This window comes from Cyprinus carpio, chromosome B11 (assembly GCF_018340385.1).
Source record: "Cyprinus carpio isolate SPL01 chromosome B11, ASM1834038v1, whole genome shotgun sequence".
NCBI lineage: Eukaryota > Metazoa > Chordata > Actinopteri > Cypriniformes > Cyprinidae > Cyprinus > Cyprinus carpio.
In genome coordinates, this window is record NC_056607.1 from 6992557 (window position 1) to 7009798 (window position 17242).

The 17242-nt window shown below is 39.3% G+C and overlaps 2 protein-coding genes across 2 annotated transcripts in view; both read left to right on the forward strand.

The window, feature by feature from the left end:
* The first annotated feature begins 472 nt into the window (after positions 1 to 472).
* LOC109099012 (amyloid-beta A4 precursor protein-binding family A member 3-like) lies at positions 473 to 8228 on the forward strand. Its single transcript, XM_042733685.1, has 11 exons — positions 473 to 743; positions 1367 to 2523; positions 4030 to 4060; positions 4151 to 4296; positions 4786 to 4872; positions 4962 to 5138; positions 5265 to 5444; positions 5550 to 5762; positions 5845 to 5964; positions 6055 to 6195; positions 7643 to 8228. Exons 2-11 carry the CDS (start codon positions 1474 to 1476, stop codon positions 7712 to 7714), a joined length of 2217 nt encoding a protein of 738 aa, XP_042589619.1. The 5' UTR covers positions 473 to 743; positions 1367 to 1473; the 3' UTR covers positions 7715 to 8228.
* A 266-nt stretch (positions 8229 to 8494) lies between these two features.
* abca7 (ATP-binding cassette, sub-family A (ABC1), member 7) overlaps positions 8495 to 17242 on the forward strand; it is a 31055-nt gene continuing 22307 nt past the window's right edge. The window contains 11 exon segments of the mRNA XM_042733691.1: positions 8495 to 8641; positions 10408 to 10519; positions 10625 to 10718; positions 12032 to 12173; positions 12266 to 12393; positions 12535 to 12656; positions 14211 to 14405; positions 15578 to 15670; positions 15823 to 16060; positions 16442 to 16581; positions 16683 to 16997. Of these exon segments, the coding sequence (XP_042589625.1) occupies positions 10454 to 10519; positions 10625 to 10718; positions 12032 to 12173; positions 12266 to 12393; positions 12535 to 12656; positions 14211 to 14405; positions 15578 to 15670; positions 15823 to 16060; positions 16442 to 16581; positions 16683 to 16997 (1533 nt within the window). The 5' untranslated portion in view covers positions 8495 to 8641; positions 10408 to 10453.

Below are 17242 nucleotides of genomic sequence, written 5' to 3' on the forward strand. Positions count from 1 at the left end.
TGGGCTGGACGGTTTCATCCATGGCTGGTGGGACTGATAGGCCTTCTACAGATGAGCTCTGGTGATCAAGGGACATGTTCCTAGAGCATCACTGAATGGTTTTACTCGTACAAAACAGTGGCTGTGTTGATTTCATGTCTGTAATAATTATGTGTTATGTAATAATTAATTATTATGTTTAATAATGTGCAATTTTTACAGGCTAACTGATAAATCTGTATGTAGGAATTTTCTCAAATTCTACACAAGTGAATAATTACAAATAAAATCAATGTAATTGTATATAGATGAAAATGTACCATATGTATACTAATAATTTGTAAATGTTTCACGCGTAATTGCAAATTAAAGTATTATTTTTTTTCAACGATTCTTCGAAATGTGAAAAAGCCTTTAATTTCGCATTTATATTTTTTAGAGTCATTTTTATAACGATTTAAATAGACATTCTGCTCTCCTCGTTTGATGACGCGATGGATTAGTCATGTCTTGACCTGGCGCGCATGCGCAGTGCAGATGTTCTGAACTACGCTGAAGTTCTGTGGAGTCGCACAAAAACACAGTGAAAAGGGAATAAAAGTTCTCCGGTCTGTACGAAATGAATCCCGTTTTTTTGTAGGAGTGTCTCGCTGGAACACGGCATCTTTTTGACCGCTTCAAACCTCCACTCTCCAGCCTTTTAAGCGACTGCCAGGATTTGCGTGAGACTGATGATTAGTTGTTGAAGAAGATCTAGATAAAAGGTAAGCCGTCATATTAAATAACACTAAAGTTAATTTACAGATCTTTCTTTTTTTGTGTGTGTTTGGATCGTGTGTCGCTCTCTCATGATGCTTGTATGTATAAACAGTGTTATACTGCTCTTTGAACCATGTACATAAGTACACAAATCTGTCATTATCTGTATCTTATCTTTGTAGACCTCGCTATAAATTTACTTCAACAAAAAGTACTGTGATTGTACCATGGTACAATGATTGCTTGATACTTTAAAGGGAACTAAGCAATGAATACCGCGTTCATATACAATTGTATTAATAGTTCCCAGATTCTCATAATTCCTTGTGTATTTTGTCATGCTTTTAATGACTTGACTATAATTTAATTAAATTGGGGAAAATAATAATAATAATAAAGATTGAGACGGTATGATGAAGTATTTTACTGGAACAGTAAGTATAGTCAGTAGAAAAGCACATCAGCTGGTCACTTGGGTTCCTCAGGGCTCAGTTATTGGACCGCTCCTCTTCTCCACATACACTACATCACTGAGATGTACAGGCACATGGTTTCTCCTACCATTGCTATGCTGATGACACACAACTCGACTTTGCTTCAATCTTACACTTTGATAATCTGTTATTAGGTCGTTTTACATGGATCAAGGCTCTTCTTGAAGATGAACGGTTATTAAGCGTCTTACTTAAGGGAAGCTGAGAAGTCACTGGATGAGGCAAAGAATTACCAGCAGTAATGGCAGATAATTTTCTCTACAATGGAGGTTTGGAGTCAGGACAGAGTTCCCAACCTGATGCAAATTGGACTCCTAATGGTTCTGATTACTCAGTTAACCCTCCTGAATTCTCAAATTCACACAGTGAAAATTGGCAGAGCCCGGATTTTGAGGATCTGGATTCCTATAACCCCATCGAGCCCCCGCCACTGGACTGGAGGTCCGACTCTTCCAGCGAAGCCGGATCAGTTGTAGAACTTGAAAGCTGTTCGGTGGGAGATTTTGAGGCTTCTGGATCTTTCAGCACGGGGTTGAATGAAGACACTGTGTCTGCAGTAAGCGATTACGGAGCTCAGGACTCCAGCGAAGCTTCTGACAAAACCGAAGAGCTTTTGGCTCAAGAAATGTGTGAGAACAAGCCTGAAATTGGTGTTTTTCAACAGCAGGACGAGCAGCGAGAAACAAAAGAGAATTATGTAGAGGACAGAGATAGAAAATTGAGGAATCAAGAAATGAAAAGAGAGAAAATTGAAGAAAAAAGTAGGAAACATGATATCGACCACTCGCACATTCAAAGTCTCCTCACTCAGCTCCATCTTTTTCATCCATCACCGACTAATCCTGCCCCCTGCACACCTGATGAATTAACCAATCACGGTGCTCCGCATAATTCACATACTCCAGCGGAGGCCGCCGCTTCCTCCTTCCAAGAGCTTGAGTTCAGTGTCCAGTCAGCAGGTGCAGATGCAGATAGAAACATCCCTGAGGCTTTGCTCTTTTCACACGAGTATCAGAAAGATCTGCTACAGCTGCTAGAGGAGCCAGAGTCTGAAGAACCCAGAACTGCCCCACTGTTTGTTCACACACCCCTGGTGACCCCCGGACATCAGTCGGGGCTCAGAAGGCAGAGCAGTGATGCAGATGAGATGATCTCCATATCTCACAGTGAGGATGCTTGGCACAGACACCTGCAAGATGAGCTGCTGGTCTCAGGAATCGCAGAGGAGGATCAGTGGATGCCGTCTGAAGGCCTGAGCGCGGATCAGTCCAGCTCTCCAAACAATGATCTGGTGAGGTTTTAATTAGTTAGGCTGTGTTCCATTGAAGGCTAATGTGTCTCAAACTTCACACAGTTATTTCTATTGAAGCCCATTTCTGCTGTAGAATAAAACAATATAGGCAATAGTGACTTTTTATCTCACATTCTGACTTTATTTCTCACATTTCTGTCTTTAGATTTTAAATTTACGTCTCGCGATTTGTAATTCACAGAAATAAGTTTTCAGAATTGTTTATCTATTGCACAAAATTCCAATTTCAAGTTTCTCACAATTAATGTCTCATAATTCTGACTTTTTTCTTGCAATTCAGAATTTATATCTCTTTTCTGAGAGAAAAGGTCTGAATGACGATACGTTATCTCAATATTTAAAATATAAACTTGGAGTTTAAATAAAGTTAGAATTGTGAGATAAAAAGGTCCTATTTTATTTCATTTTATTTTTTTATTCTGTGAAATAGGAAACAGGTTTCCATATGTTTCTGCACCTGTAATCAGATCAGATTTTATCACGCAGACTTCAGTATCATGTGTGACGTTGTTATTATTATGTTTATATTTTTATGTTGATATCTTTAATGCGCTTTTCCAAAGTGAAAGTAGGATATTCTGATTTTCTGAGTTGAATGAAACAGCAATGGAAACGAAGAGTTAAAGGGTTAGTTCATGCAAAAATGAAAATTCTGTCATTAATTACTCACCGTTGTGTCATTACAAACCCGTAAAACCTCTGTTCATCTTCAGAACACAAATTAAGATATTTTTGATGCATTCTGACAGCTCTCTGACCCTCCCATAGACAGCAAGGGACCTTTGCTGATTGGTAAAATAATCCATGTGACATCAGGGGTTCAACCGTAATTTTATAAAGCTACTAGAATACCTTTTGTGTGAAAAAGAAACAAAAATAATGACTTTATTCAACAATTCGTCTCCTCCATGTCACCGTGGCATAGTGCCATTTTGGAGAGCATCCACTGAACGCAAACAGTGTATGCTGTTCTGTGTCAGCTGTGCCATGCGGCTAAGTTTTCTACGTTGTTTATGCTTTGATTTGAACTAAAACAATGTATCCGCGTGGGGCAGCTGACACAGAACAGCATACGCTGATTACGTTCAGTGGATACTCTCCAAAATGGCGCTATGGTGACGCGGAGGAGACGAATTGTTGAATAAAGTCGTTTTTTTTTTTCTTTCTTTTGCACACTAAAGGTATTCTCGAAGCTTCGTAAAATTACGGTTGAACCCTTGATGTCACATGGATTATTATTTTTTTATCTCCTTGCTATGTTTCTGGACATTGCTCGTGTAAGGACCCTTGCTGTTTATGGAAGGGTCAGAGAGCTCTCGGATTCCATCACAAATATCTTCATTTGTGTTCTGAAGATGAACAGAGGTCTTACGGGTTTGGAACGACATGAGGGTGAGTAATTAATGACAGAATTTTCATTTTTGGGTGAACTATCCCTTTAAGTTGTTTATGTGATGTCATTCATTTTCTTTTGTCTTTTAACAGGAAGCTGAGACACAGCCGGCTTATAAGAATGGTATGAAGTTTAGTGTAGAAGTATTTCCAAGTTGTGCTTTCACAGCTCTTGTGATATAGTTGATTGATGTCGTTTTTTTGTTGTTCTAAGTGCCTGGACCATGTGATCCTGAAGACCTCCTGGATGGGGTGATCTTTGGAGCTAAATATCTTGGATCTACACAGTTACAGTCTGAGAAAAATCCCTCCACCAACGCCCGGATGGCTCAGGCACAGGAAGCTGTGGATCGCATCAAGGTGGAAGAATATTATTTATTTATAAATAAGCAAATTTAACAAAATATTGTCAAGTATAATGACAGGCCTAAATTAAATCTGTTAATCATATACAGTGTTTATTTCTCTTAAAGAGACTTAAATTAAACTGCTCAATTCGTACAGATTGCCTGTATGAGATTTTGAATCTTCAAAGTTTTGTTTACGTGGACTTTAAAGGATTGACAGAAACCTCTTAGGTTTCTTAATTTGAATAATATCTTATTTTGTGTTTCGAAGATGTGAGTCGTATGAGTTTGGAATGACTTGGAATGATGGTTTTCAATTTTTTTTTTAACCTATTAAAAACTTTGGCTTGGTCCACTAAGGAACAGCCCACACTCTTTCATCATGGTGACGAGTTTTACACGAGAAACCTTTACTTATATTTTCTTTAGAAATTCTACAATTCAAGTTTGTCAATTTTAACATGGCTAATACACCATTTGATATATCTGCATGTCTGTCCAGGCACCTGAAGGAGAGTCTCAGCCTATGACAGGGGTTGATCTGTTCATTTCTACACAGAGAATCAAAGTACTGAGTGCTGACACACAGGTTAGACAAATTACAAGCCTGACAGTCCTTCTTGCGTTCTGTGAGTGCTGTCTTCTCTGATGTGTGGCTGATTTCTCTCATGCTTCCAGGAGGCCATGATGGACCATGCTCTGCAAATGATTTCATACATCGCAGACATTGGGAGCATTGTAGTTTTGATGGCCCGCAGGAAGCCAGCCAGTCGCAAATCAGCAGACTCGACAGCTAGCTCTGCAGCACCACCGAAGAAGTGCTGGATGATCTGCCACGTGTTTTCTTCAGAGGATGCGAGTGTTTTCTGCTGATGTTCCATTGTCATTATTATAGGGGTTTTATTATGCATTTACTTAGAAATATGTTTGTTATTTGATCTACATTTCATAGTTTCTTACTCTTATTTGTGTCTTCTTTAGGCTCAGATCATCGCACAGGCCATCGGTCAGGCTTTTGGTGTTGCATATCAGCAGTTTCTGTATGCTAACGGAATAAAAGCTAGCGATCTGAGGCCGGGCGAGTACAGCGATTACCTCGGCACTCAAGAACTTTATAACGGAGACCTGGTTCACTTTTCTCGCTCTGAAAACATCAGAGAGGTGAGGGTGTCTTCCCCTCTATGTGGATCTGTGCTGAAAGTTGTTGCTTTTTAATACTGTGGCTAGATAGCATGAAGAAACCCATTCACCTCTTTTTGTTTTCAGGTGTGCATATCAAAAAAGCCTGGAGAGATATTAGGAGTCGCGATCGTGGAGTCTGGCTGGGGCTCCATCTTGCCGACTGTGGTAGTAGCCAATCTGCTACACGGCGGCCCTGCAGAACGCTCTGGAGAGCTGAGCATCGGCGATCGCATCATGTCCGTTAATGGCACCAGTCTGGTGGGCCTCCCCATTGCCACCTGCCAAAGTATTATACGAGTAAGACCAACCAGAAATTAAAATTAAAGTTCCTAATTCCCCTGCATCTCGTGCCAAAATGTTGATTTATCATATTCTCTAGGATTTAAAGAATCTTTCGATAATAAAGCTCAGCATCGTTCACTGTCCACCTGTCACCAGTGCGATCATTAAGCGTCCAGACCCCAAGTATCAGCTGGGCTTCAGCGTGGAAGATGGGATTGTAAGCTGCTGTTTACTACTGTTTTAAGACACTAAGTTTGTGAAACTGTAGTGAGTGTCTGACATTCCGTCAACGTGATTTCTGCAATAGATTTGCAGTTTAATGCGGGGTGGAATAGCTGAGCGGGGCGGCATTCGAGTTGGTCATCGTATCATTGAGATCAATGGACAGAGTGTCGTAGCTACACCTCATGAGAAGATCATCCAGATCCTGTCCAGTGCTGTAGGAGAGGTAAGAGGAGTGTATTTCGCTTTAAACATATTGCCCACTTTAAACTATGTTAAGAATGTTTTAAAAACTTACTGAAATTAGATCTGTTCATTCAGACTTTTACACTTTCCAAGAAAAAAAAAATTCAGTTCAATCATGACAACTCTCTAAAGATTTTAGCATGGTGATGGATATGATAGTGTTAAAGGGATACTCCACCCCAAAATGATAATTTTGTCATTAATCACTTACCCCCATGTCGTTCCAAACCCGTAAAAGCTCCATTCGTCTTCAGAACACAATTTAAGATACTTTGGATGAAAAACGGGAGGCCTGTGACTGTCCCATGGACTGCCAAATAAATAACAGTGTCTAGGTCCAGAAAAGGTATGAAAGTCGTCATCAGAATACTCCATCTGCCATCAGACGAGCAATCTGTGTTATATGAAGCGACGGAAACACTTTTTGTAAGCAAAGAAAACAAAAATAACGACTTTATTCAACAATTCCTTTGTCAACAGTCTCCTCAGTGTCTCTCCATATGAATAAAGTCATTATTTTTTTATTTTCTTTGCTTACAAAAAGTGTTCCCGTCGCTTCATATAACCCAGATTGCACGTCTAATTCTACCTGTCAAATTATGAATATTAACTTCTACACCTACCCCAACCCTAAACCTACCCCTTACAGTAATGCAAATACAGTAATTATTATAAAATACAAAAAGTAATTATTGTTGAGTGTGAGAAAAAGGACGCAATATTGATGTGCGCATGCACAGTCAGGACACCGGCTCCCGCATCAGCAGCATCACATGTATGTGCCGTGTTACTCTCCAGAACGCGCTTCAAAGACTAACAGTGAAGAGACAAAAGTGTTGAATAAAGGCATTACTTTTATGTTCTTTGCACACAAAAAGTATTCTAATAGCTTCATAAAATTACGGTTGGACCACTGATGTCACATGGACTAATGTAACGATATTCTTGACACCTTTCTGGATCTTGAACGTGGAAGTTTCCTTGCTGTCTATGGAGGGTCAGAAAGCTCTCGGATTTCATCAAAAATATCTTAATTTGTGTTCCGAAGATGAACAGAGGTCTCACGGGTTTGGAACAACATGAGGGTGAATAATTTTTAGGGTGAACTCTCCCTTTAACAACATAACAACATACCTTCTTTTCCATGTTGTTACATGTATGTGAATGTAACGAATAATCTAAAAGTAAAAAATATAGGACAGTGACTTGGTTCTGTGCATCGGTTGCTGATTATGAGATGTGAGCATTGCACTCAAAAATGGAGACAGATGAACTTGAGCTTGCAGGGGTGGGTTCAAGCTGATTAAATGATTGGAGAAATCACCATACATCACCAGAGAAGGGTCTTGTCTTTTACACTCAAAAGATGTTGTTATGGCATGTCAACTTTACAGTAGTCATAATTGTTTTTCTCTGATTTGTAACAGATTCATCTGAAGACTATGCCGACATCAACGTACCGTCTCCTGACCGGCCTAGATCAGCCCGTGTTCCTTTAGGAGGCGGGTCCTCTCAGGTTCTCTCAGTCACATGCAAAGTTGCCCCTGAACATTTGACTGAAGTGTAGAAAAATGCTTGTATTTCAGCGCTGCCTTTTAGCAGATGCATTAAAGCTGAACAGTGTAAGAATGTATAGAGATCATGGACTTCCGTTTTAAAGCTGTTTTAGAGCTGCTTATTTAACTGCTGGTTGATATGTGTACATTTGTTTTTGCTCTTGCTGCTTAGCCAAGGTGCCTGAAGACAAGCCTTGTGTTTGAATGACTATGCATTAGAATCCACACTTAAAATGAATCTTGAGTCATCTCAAGCTTCCAGCACTTCTGCAGTATCGCAGCACAGATTTGATATTCAGTGTTTTTAAACTGTTTACATGCTCTTTACAGAGCTCGAGAATAAGTGCCTGTAAAAAAAAAAAAAAAAAGGACCTGTGCCTGGGTTTGTTTTTAGCTGTAGAGAGAGGTATATTTTAATAACTGCTGTAATGTATGTTTATTAAAGATAGTACATAAAGTCAGTTTCCCCTTGTGTGTTTAATTAAGAAAGGAGTTGTACACTTATATAAGAAATTTTATAAAAAGTATATGTGTGTGTGTGTCAATATATGAATGAGCAGGATACATTCTGACAGGATATGTGCGGAATTTTAAATTGTGACGTACTCACGGATCAGGTGCCGGAAATTGCGCAGGGTTTATGTAAAGCCTAAGTGGGCGGGCGCTAAAATGAACACAAAGCAAACGGTTGGCTACATGTCCTGAGTGCAGCGCTCTTGATTGGTTACAAGCTCACTGCGGCTTCAATGTTTTGAATGGAAGCCCCGCCCATCGCTTGGCTTCCTCGAAGTGGTCTCGTAACACCGGGAGGGCGCACGACTGCAGACCGGCTACATTCATGAAGCAGTGGAGGCTTGTATAAAACGAAAGGTAACAGCATTGTATGTGTGATTACTGTGTTGGTTATAAATATTAATAGCGAACTTTACAGCTATTGTACCGGCAGTGTGCATCATTCGACATTATATGACCTGTAATGAACGGATTGTACTTATTTATGACAAATTATCATAAGCTATATCTTATTATAAGCTATAATTGGGTTCTTACACACTGTAAGGAAAACTAGTGAAATGAGTTCTATTTTAAAATTAATAATAATAATAATTAATTGACTTTCACAATGGGTGTTTGTCAATTGTGAAGATCAGTTTAAAACAATTTATAGTTCTGTATGTAAAATGCAGCGGTGTATTTTGTCCAGATAGAAGCAGCCCATAATAATTTCAGTCATCAACATTATTAGTATTTTTTTTTTTTTTTTGTCTAGACACAAACTCGTGCTTTATTTTCTGTGTCCAGTTTGGGGGGATTTATTTGTCTTGACTCTGTGTAAGCTAATTAGTATAATGAGGATTTCAAGAACAGGAAGTGACGGTCAAATCTGAAGAGATCACGGGCAAGTTCAAGCTCAAACCGGTGTGTGCACTATTTTGCTACGGTTTCCGGGTTGATCGACATGTTTCCTGGAAACGGTGCGCAACGGGCTTTGAGATACGTTTTCTTACGTTTGGTGGGTTTGTCAAAAATGTCAGCCCAGTCAGCAGCAACATGAACCCTGCGGTATTAAAGAGACAGCTCGCAATGTAATTAACATCAAAATAAAAATCCACAAGAGCAACTGTATTGCTTGCACGTGGTTATTTACATTAAAGGCAAAATAACTGAAATAATAAGAGCACAAGTATAGATCTGGAACTTCTTTAAGTCTGTCTAAGTATCATTTAGTAATTGCAATGTCTTCTGATCCATATCCATTTTCTTAAGAAGGTGTGCTAGACACTGATTAATGTAACATAAAAATACTAGCCTATAGATATTTATATATGTTGCTATTGTATTGTGGAGTGACACTTTCATACACTTTTCTATACTCCTCTGATTATATAATGGTAAATATTACAATATCATAGCACAACAACAGTGATCAGCAATAGTGATAATACTCACTAATACTCAATTTAATAAAAATAATAAGGTTATATAGATCATAACAGTTTCGGAGGTAAGAAGTGTATTATTCTTCATCCTGAAATGCGAGGCAAATGTTGAATCACAATAATTAGGAACCAGTTTCCACACATCCCTTCACTCGATTGGGATGTTCTCTTTTATTCTAGACTGCAAGGGCAGTGACTGTAACATCAAGCATATTTTGCAGTATTAAACATATATTTATACAGATTTCATCAGGCTCCGAAAAGTATTCAAAAAGAACTCAAAGAATGGCCTTCTCAGCTGCCGTAGTTTTAACTCTTGCGTCATCAGAACAGGGTGCACTGCTGTTTCCGTTTAAAAAACGTTTTGCACCGTTTTGTCGGGGCTGAACGCAGCCCATGTTTTTTACCTTTCTACTCATCCTTTCGTTTAAAGGGTCTGCTTTTCCCTTATGCAAAGCTACCGTTTAGATTCAGAAATATTTGAATATTGAACACAATCCATATGGAGTAAAGTTATAGTGCTTGTCATTTTTTAACCACTAACTTTAATTGCATGGAGAAGATCGGAGATGACCTTTTGTGTTCAACAGAAGAAGGCCCTTTATTGAGTTGAATGGCTTTTTGGCTTGGAGTGAGCATTAGTATTGGTCATTGTATTTGCATGGTGGAAGAGTAGAATGTCTTGTTGTTGTACAGTAGGTTTCCTCTCTTGCCATGGCTGTGTAGTTTTGTGCCGTCCATCATGGCCATTGGAACACAGCTCTACCTGCTGCTGTGGAAAAACTTCACATACCGCAGGAGAAACAAGGTGTCGTAACTTTAACCCAGCCTCAGCACACATACACACTCTGCAGTCTGTCTACATCGAGGGATGTTGGAAAACATGATCAAGTCTTCTTCTTTCTTTTTACAGGTGCAATTGATTATTGAACTCCTGTGGCCGCTCTTCCTCTTCCTCATCCTCATTGCTGTCCGGCAATCACACCCACCATATAAACAGAGCCAATGTAAGTGGTGCCCTGTGTGCGTGAGCCTTGCCCTCCTCGTTTGGCAGGTGGCAGGAAAGCAAAGCTGATTAGCTACAGTGAAAATCAGGACATTGCTGAGCCCTTGTGACATTGATTATACTAAATCATGACCTTTTTGATGGCTTTTCTGAAGAAATTTCTGTCATAATGACAAGGACATTTTTAAGTGAAATGTTGCACATTTCCATAATAAGGCTTTTTCTTTACTAAAATAGTCATATACCAGCTTGGAAGTCATGGGTTAATTTCATTGGCTTCTTACACACAAGGCACCAACAACAATTCAATGATCCAATCAACTCCCAGTCAACAAAAACAAGTCTCACCCTTTTTTTGTAGTTTGAGAAACCGTTTAACTCACTCGTTACAATAGTGACAGAAATATGGTCACACTTCTGTTTCATTCCCGCTTTAAATGTGCACTAAGTATTTTTGGTCTGGATGATACAACAGTGTGTGTGCACTTTATACTGACACTTGTTGGTATTGTAGAAACACACACTATTCACAGGCATATTTGTCAACCATTTTTATTAATTTGTTCTGCAAATAAAATTGTTTATTAGGTTGGGTGTCAATGTTTTTATCGTTCATCAGGTGGGGAAAAAAATCATTCTGAAATTGATTCCAACTATATCGTTTCTCTGTGCCTTTATCATTATAGCTGTGGTGTGTGGACATTGCTTTTCTTTAATATTGAGAACAATTTTTAGAACTAAATCTTTATTGTTATTTTTATAGATATCGTCCTTGATGTGAACAGGCCTTAAGTGTACACATGTAGGGGGCCATACACAAAGAACACATTTGTGCATTCCACTGCACTGCTTTTCCACTGTTTTACTTGCTTAATTTGTACTAGAAGGATGTCTTTGACTGTACTGAAAAGTTTATTTTCAGCATCTCGTGCATGGTACAGGGTTCTAACAATGCAACTCTATAAATGTCTTTTTTTTATTCCATTGCCATGCATCTCACATTTTTTAACACAAAAATGTGTTCTGAGTTAATAGCCCCTAAGTGTACATCATTAGAAAATAGTTTTTATTAACCTGTGAACTGTTAGTGTCCTGCTAGCAATACTTCAGCAATAATCTGCTGATTGTCTTCTTTAAAAAGCTTTGGTCTGTATTCTAAAACATTCATAAATTCCATTTACATTTAATTTACAATACATTTTCAAAATAGGTTAAGAGGACAGTTAAGAGGTTACATTTATTTAAATATCTTTATGTTTCAGTGTTTCACAATCACATTAAATGTTGCTGATCTTTTTTTTTTTTTTTCTCCAGGTCATTTTCCCAACAAGGCCCTTCCTTCAGCAGGCACGCTGGCATGGGTTCAGGGCATCATCTGCAATGTCAACAATCCCTGTTTTCATCACCCCACGGCAGGAGAGACACCCGGGCGAGTGAACAACTTTGAAAACTCCATGTGAGATGCCTTTCTGTGTTTCAGACAATGTATCATGACTTTTCTTTTCTTTGGCCTTGGCCACTGATGGAGGTTTAATCTCTCTTTCTCAGACTATCTCGACTTTCAGTCGATATCAGAACTGTCCTGACAATCAGTGGTAACAGGACAGTTCTCTCCAGCTTACAGGACCTGTCACAGGCAATCCAGAGACTTGGAGAAAGACCAGAAGCTTGGCCAAGTATGACATGTTAATCAAATATCTCACTGTAGAAGTTAAAATCCCATGTGAGATTCAGTATCTCAATTGTAGTTTTTAAGATGAAACATTTTGAAAAGCATGTAACATTTCTGTTTTTTTTTTTTTTTTGACACACTTGAGATCTGCCAGTAAGAGAGTATCTCAGAGCCAATGAAAGCTTCTCCTCCTTCCTGCGGACAAACACCAGCATCCCCTCAGCATCTGTTGATCAATTACTGAGGGCACGATTGAACCTTCAAGTGGTGAGAAAGAAATTTTTACACTTCATGAATTGCTTTGATCCTCCTCTGTAAACCTAGATTCTGAACTGTCACAATGACCTAAATGTAGCTTGACAGTGCAAGCATTGTTGTTTTTAAACTCTAAATATTTATTTTGAGTTATTTTTGTGCTATTGTCAATATCTAAATGACAAAACCTTTGACTAGCAGCTCAGATTTACAACCACAATGCTTCCCCCTACCAAACTGCATTATCAGTGAGAGCTAACTATTGAATTTGATCACATAAACTAGATTATTTCTATAGTTCTCTTAATGTAACTCTGAGTTTTTTCTCAGTTTGGTTTTAAGATTGGCATGGAATGAAACTGCATGCTATTGATGAATTGTTTCATTAAAAAAAAAAAATCATAACCCAGTGAAACGACAGACTCCTCTTCAGCGATGTATGCTGGTCTTATTTAGTCTGCATAAACCCACCCTTGCAAGCTTGCATTCATCTGCTGCTGTCTTTGAGTCTAACCCCCACATCCCAAAGTTTACATTACATTACATGTAGTCATTTAGCAGACGCTTTTATCCAAAGCGACTTATAAATGAGGACAATGGAAGCAATCAAAAATCAACAAAAGGGGTGCAGAGCCAGCGGTGGTTTTGTAGGCAAACATCAATGTCTTGAATTTTATGCGAGCAGCTATTGGTAGCCAGTGCAAATTGATAAACAGAGGTGTGACGTGTATTCTTTTCAGTTTATTAGAAATTAATCTTGCTGCCGCGTTCTGGATTAATTGTAAAGGTTTGATAGAACTGGCTGGAAGACTTGCCAAGAGAGCATTGCAATAGTCCAGCCTGGACAGAACAAGAGCTTGAACAAGGAGTTGTGCAGCATGTTCCGAAAGAAAGGGCATGATCTTCTTGATGTTGAATAAAGCAAATCTGCAGGACCGGACAGTTTTAGCAATGTGGTCTGAAAAAGTTAGCTGATCAGCAATCATAACTCCAAGGTTTCTGGCTGTTTTTGAAGGCGTTATGGTTGATGTGCCTAACTGGATGGTGAAATTGTGATGAAACGATGGGTTTGCTGGAACCACAAGCAGTTCTGTCTTGGCAAGGTTGAGATGAAGGTGGTGGTCCTTCATCCAGCAAGAAATGTCTGTTAGACAAGCTGAGATGCGAGCAGCTACCGTCGGATCATCAGGATGGAATGAGAGGTAGAGTTAAGTGTCATCAGCATAGCAGTGGTATGAAAAGCCATGTTTCTGAATGACAGAACCTAATGATGCCATGTAGACAGAGAAGAGAAGTGGTCTAAGAACTGAGCCCTGAGGCACCCCAGTAGTTAGATGTTGCGACTTGGACACCTCACCTTTCCAAGATACTTTGAAGGACCTATCTGATAGGTAAGACTCAAAAATCAGAATCAAAGTTCAATCAACAAAGGGTGGACAGAACGGAGTGCCTGCCATACATTTTTGATAATCTGTTGCATTCATCATATGTCACAACAGATCTGCTGCTACGTCTGTTTCAACACGACTTTAACACATTCTTAATTGTGCCTCTTTTGTTCTCAAGGTTGCATTAGCAGGTGGAGGAATGCGTCTGTCTGACATCGTCTGTAATGCTTCTCTCTTGGGTCGTTACCTCACTGTTGACAAAAGAGATTCTTTCCCTGAACTGCAAAGGGTGCTGTGTGCTGTGCCTTCAAATATTATGCAGAAGGCCGAGGAGATCTTCCTCTCACAGCTGGACTTCAGCAAGATCCTCACGGTTAGTGAGTTTATATTCCAGCCTTCCATATTTATTCTGCGTAGTGAAGGGAGAAACAAAGCTTTTCAAAACAAATCCGGACATCACTAGACGAGCCAAAAACAATAAAACCCATTACAAACGAGTCATTTGTTGCATCCAGTGGGGACATAATTACTAATTATAATGACTTATACTGTCTTTTTACGCGTTGCGTTGCCTATCGCGACACGTAAACATAAAACCATGTCTGCATTTGTGACATGAGAAACAACAAACAGCAAGCCTACTCTACTGTTCAAAACTCGCGTTTGAATCATCATTGGCAAAATATTTAAATATAAAAAAACTTACTTACAGGCTGTGAGTCAGAACCAGACTGTCCTTGCAAAGTTTGAACTGCCAAACTTTATAGAAACAGCCTTTGTGCCACCGACGCATTGCATGCTACTGGTTCAGGAAACAGTCCTCATCCTTCATAAAATGCGCAGCACACATCTGAATATTTGGGTTGGACTGTTCTGGAACAGTGTTGAAATACAACTTAATCACTGATTTCTAGTTGTGTCCTCTTTTAGAAGGCCGAACAAAGTAGTTTCGCTTTCACAACGAAACACACAGCGACTCCACAACATGGCAGCGGATCTTACAGATCTTCTTTATGCACCAAGAGCTTGTAACACTCCAAAGAGAAAGGAAAACTTGAAATCACATCATATGACCCCTTTAATGATGTGATTGCTAACAGACTTAATGTAAAGAACTTATCAGCCTGCGGCATATTGACTTCATGACTGAACTAGACATATTCAAAACTGTATTATGCTGAAATTACATGACTTGTCGAGTTTGCTAGATGTTTCAAACTACTTCTTTCAAATTAAGGATTCAAAGGTTTTGGAATTTCATGAAGCAGTGTTTCAAAACCATCACTAATTCACTAATAAAAAATATCAAAAGGGCATTTCCTTTTTTAAATATACCATAGCCTTTTTCACATCTTAGAAATTGCTTGCTTATGCTACTCAGAAGTTGGTGGCATGAGAAGAAGGGACATTCTCATTCTAGAAAGAGTTTGATTGGACAAATTGTGTCAGTTTGAGTCATCAGTATTTTTGGGCCATTTACCTGGAAAAGAATGATTGAAATTGTAAATTGCTAAAAATTGTGTTTTTCATGTTAATTCCTTTCAGAGAGACAGACTGCAGGCAAATGCGGCTGATCTCCGGCTCATCAGTCGGGTTGTTTCCTCTGTGTCTCGGGAACTAGCATCAGTTATGGATGACGTGAGTAGTTTTGAGATCTATTAATGCCATGTCTCACAATTACTATGAAACTGCGTAGTGTCCATGATACATAAATAATACATTTGATGCAAATATGTTAGAGGTCCATTTTCACATCACTGCAATGACTCTGTTTCTTTCTTCTCCCTCAGATCTCTTCTCTGTCCAGTTTCTCAGAGCTGAACTCAGAGATGAGGCTACTGACACCTGAAAACCGCTCCGCACTGCCACGCGAGAGCTTTCGGGCCTTCTCCAGAATCATGTGTGGACACCCAGAGGCAGGGGGGGAGAGAATCCCTTCATTCAACTGGTATGAAGATCAGGACATCAAATCTTTCCTGGGCAGAAATGCATCAGAGGCGACAGACCTTGAAAACGACAACAGCACCAGTAAGACGTGTTTGACTTATTTATAGCAGTGTAACGATTCGCTTGTTTTCTCAATGCATCAATTACAAATCCTGCCAATGCACATGCATCAATCTTGAAACATGGATTTTTGAATTGTGAATCATTTGTTTCAATGGAGAATCTTTCTAAAATGATGAAAATTTAATGAATCACAATTCAGTGAAGTAACATTCTATATTTTAAAGTACATAAACATCAATTTAGTTACATGCACAAATTAATGGAGACTCGTTTGCACCCTCACAAATAAGTGGGCATCGGGGAAACTCTACATCCTATAGAAAAAATTATTTTATTTTGACATTGAAACCTTAGCAAGCTATGTAGTGTAACAAATCCTTCCCTTTTTGTAACTTTTAGCTCCGTTCTGTGAAAACCTGATTCGAAGTCTGGAGTCGAACCCTCTCTCACGGATTGTGTGGCGAAGCATCAAACCACTGTTCGTTGGAAAGCTGCTCTACACACCAGACACACCAGTCACCCGTTTGGTCATGTCAGAGGTACCGCCCCCTTCCGCTCAGCCCCTCATCCTTTATGCAATATGCCTGCTGTCCAAAAATGGGATGTCTTTGGTACTTCCCTGAAATTCTTGTTCCTTTAGGTAAACAAAACTTTTCAGGACTTCCAGATTCTGAATGACATGCAGGAGGCGTGGCAGGAAGTGGCTCCCAGAATCAGAACCTTCATGGAGAGCAGTTTAGAAATTCGGCTTCTGCAGGATCTTCTGAGAAGGCCTGAGGTGGCAGTAGTTGTGAATCTACAGCTTGAGAACACTTCTTGGACGGCCTCTCGCATTTCCCGGTTCCTCTCAACGCCTGACCCAGATACACCTCGTAGAGATGGCGCTCCACCCACCTGGTTGGATCTTTACCAGGATTTAAACAACACCTTCAACACTCTCTCAGAACTCACTAAGGTACTTGCAATCCGCAGCTCATGTTACGACCAGCTTAAGTAGTAAACCTGATTGGTTTCACTTGTTATCTGTACACTAGGAAGGGACATGTTGTATATTATAAAGCATTGGTATATGGCCTAATTTTCAGACTACACACTTAAAGTACATACTTCATACTTTTATGTATGTGAAAAGAATACTTTAACTAAAAAATAAACATTGGATATTAAGGTTGAAAGATGAAATCAATTAAAGTATAAATA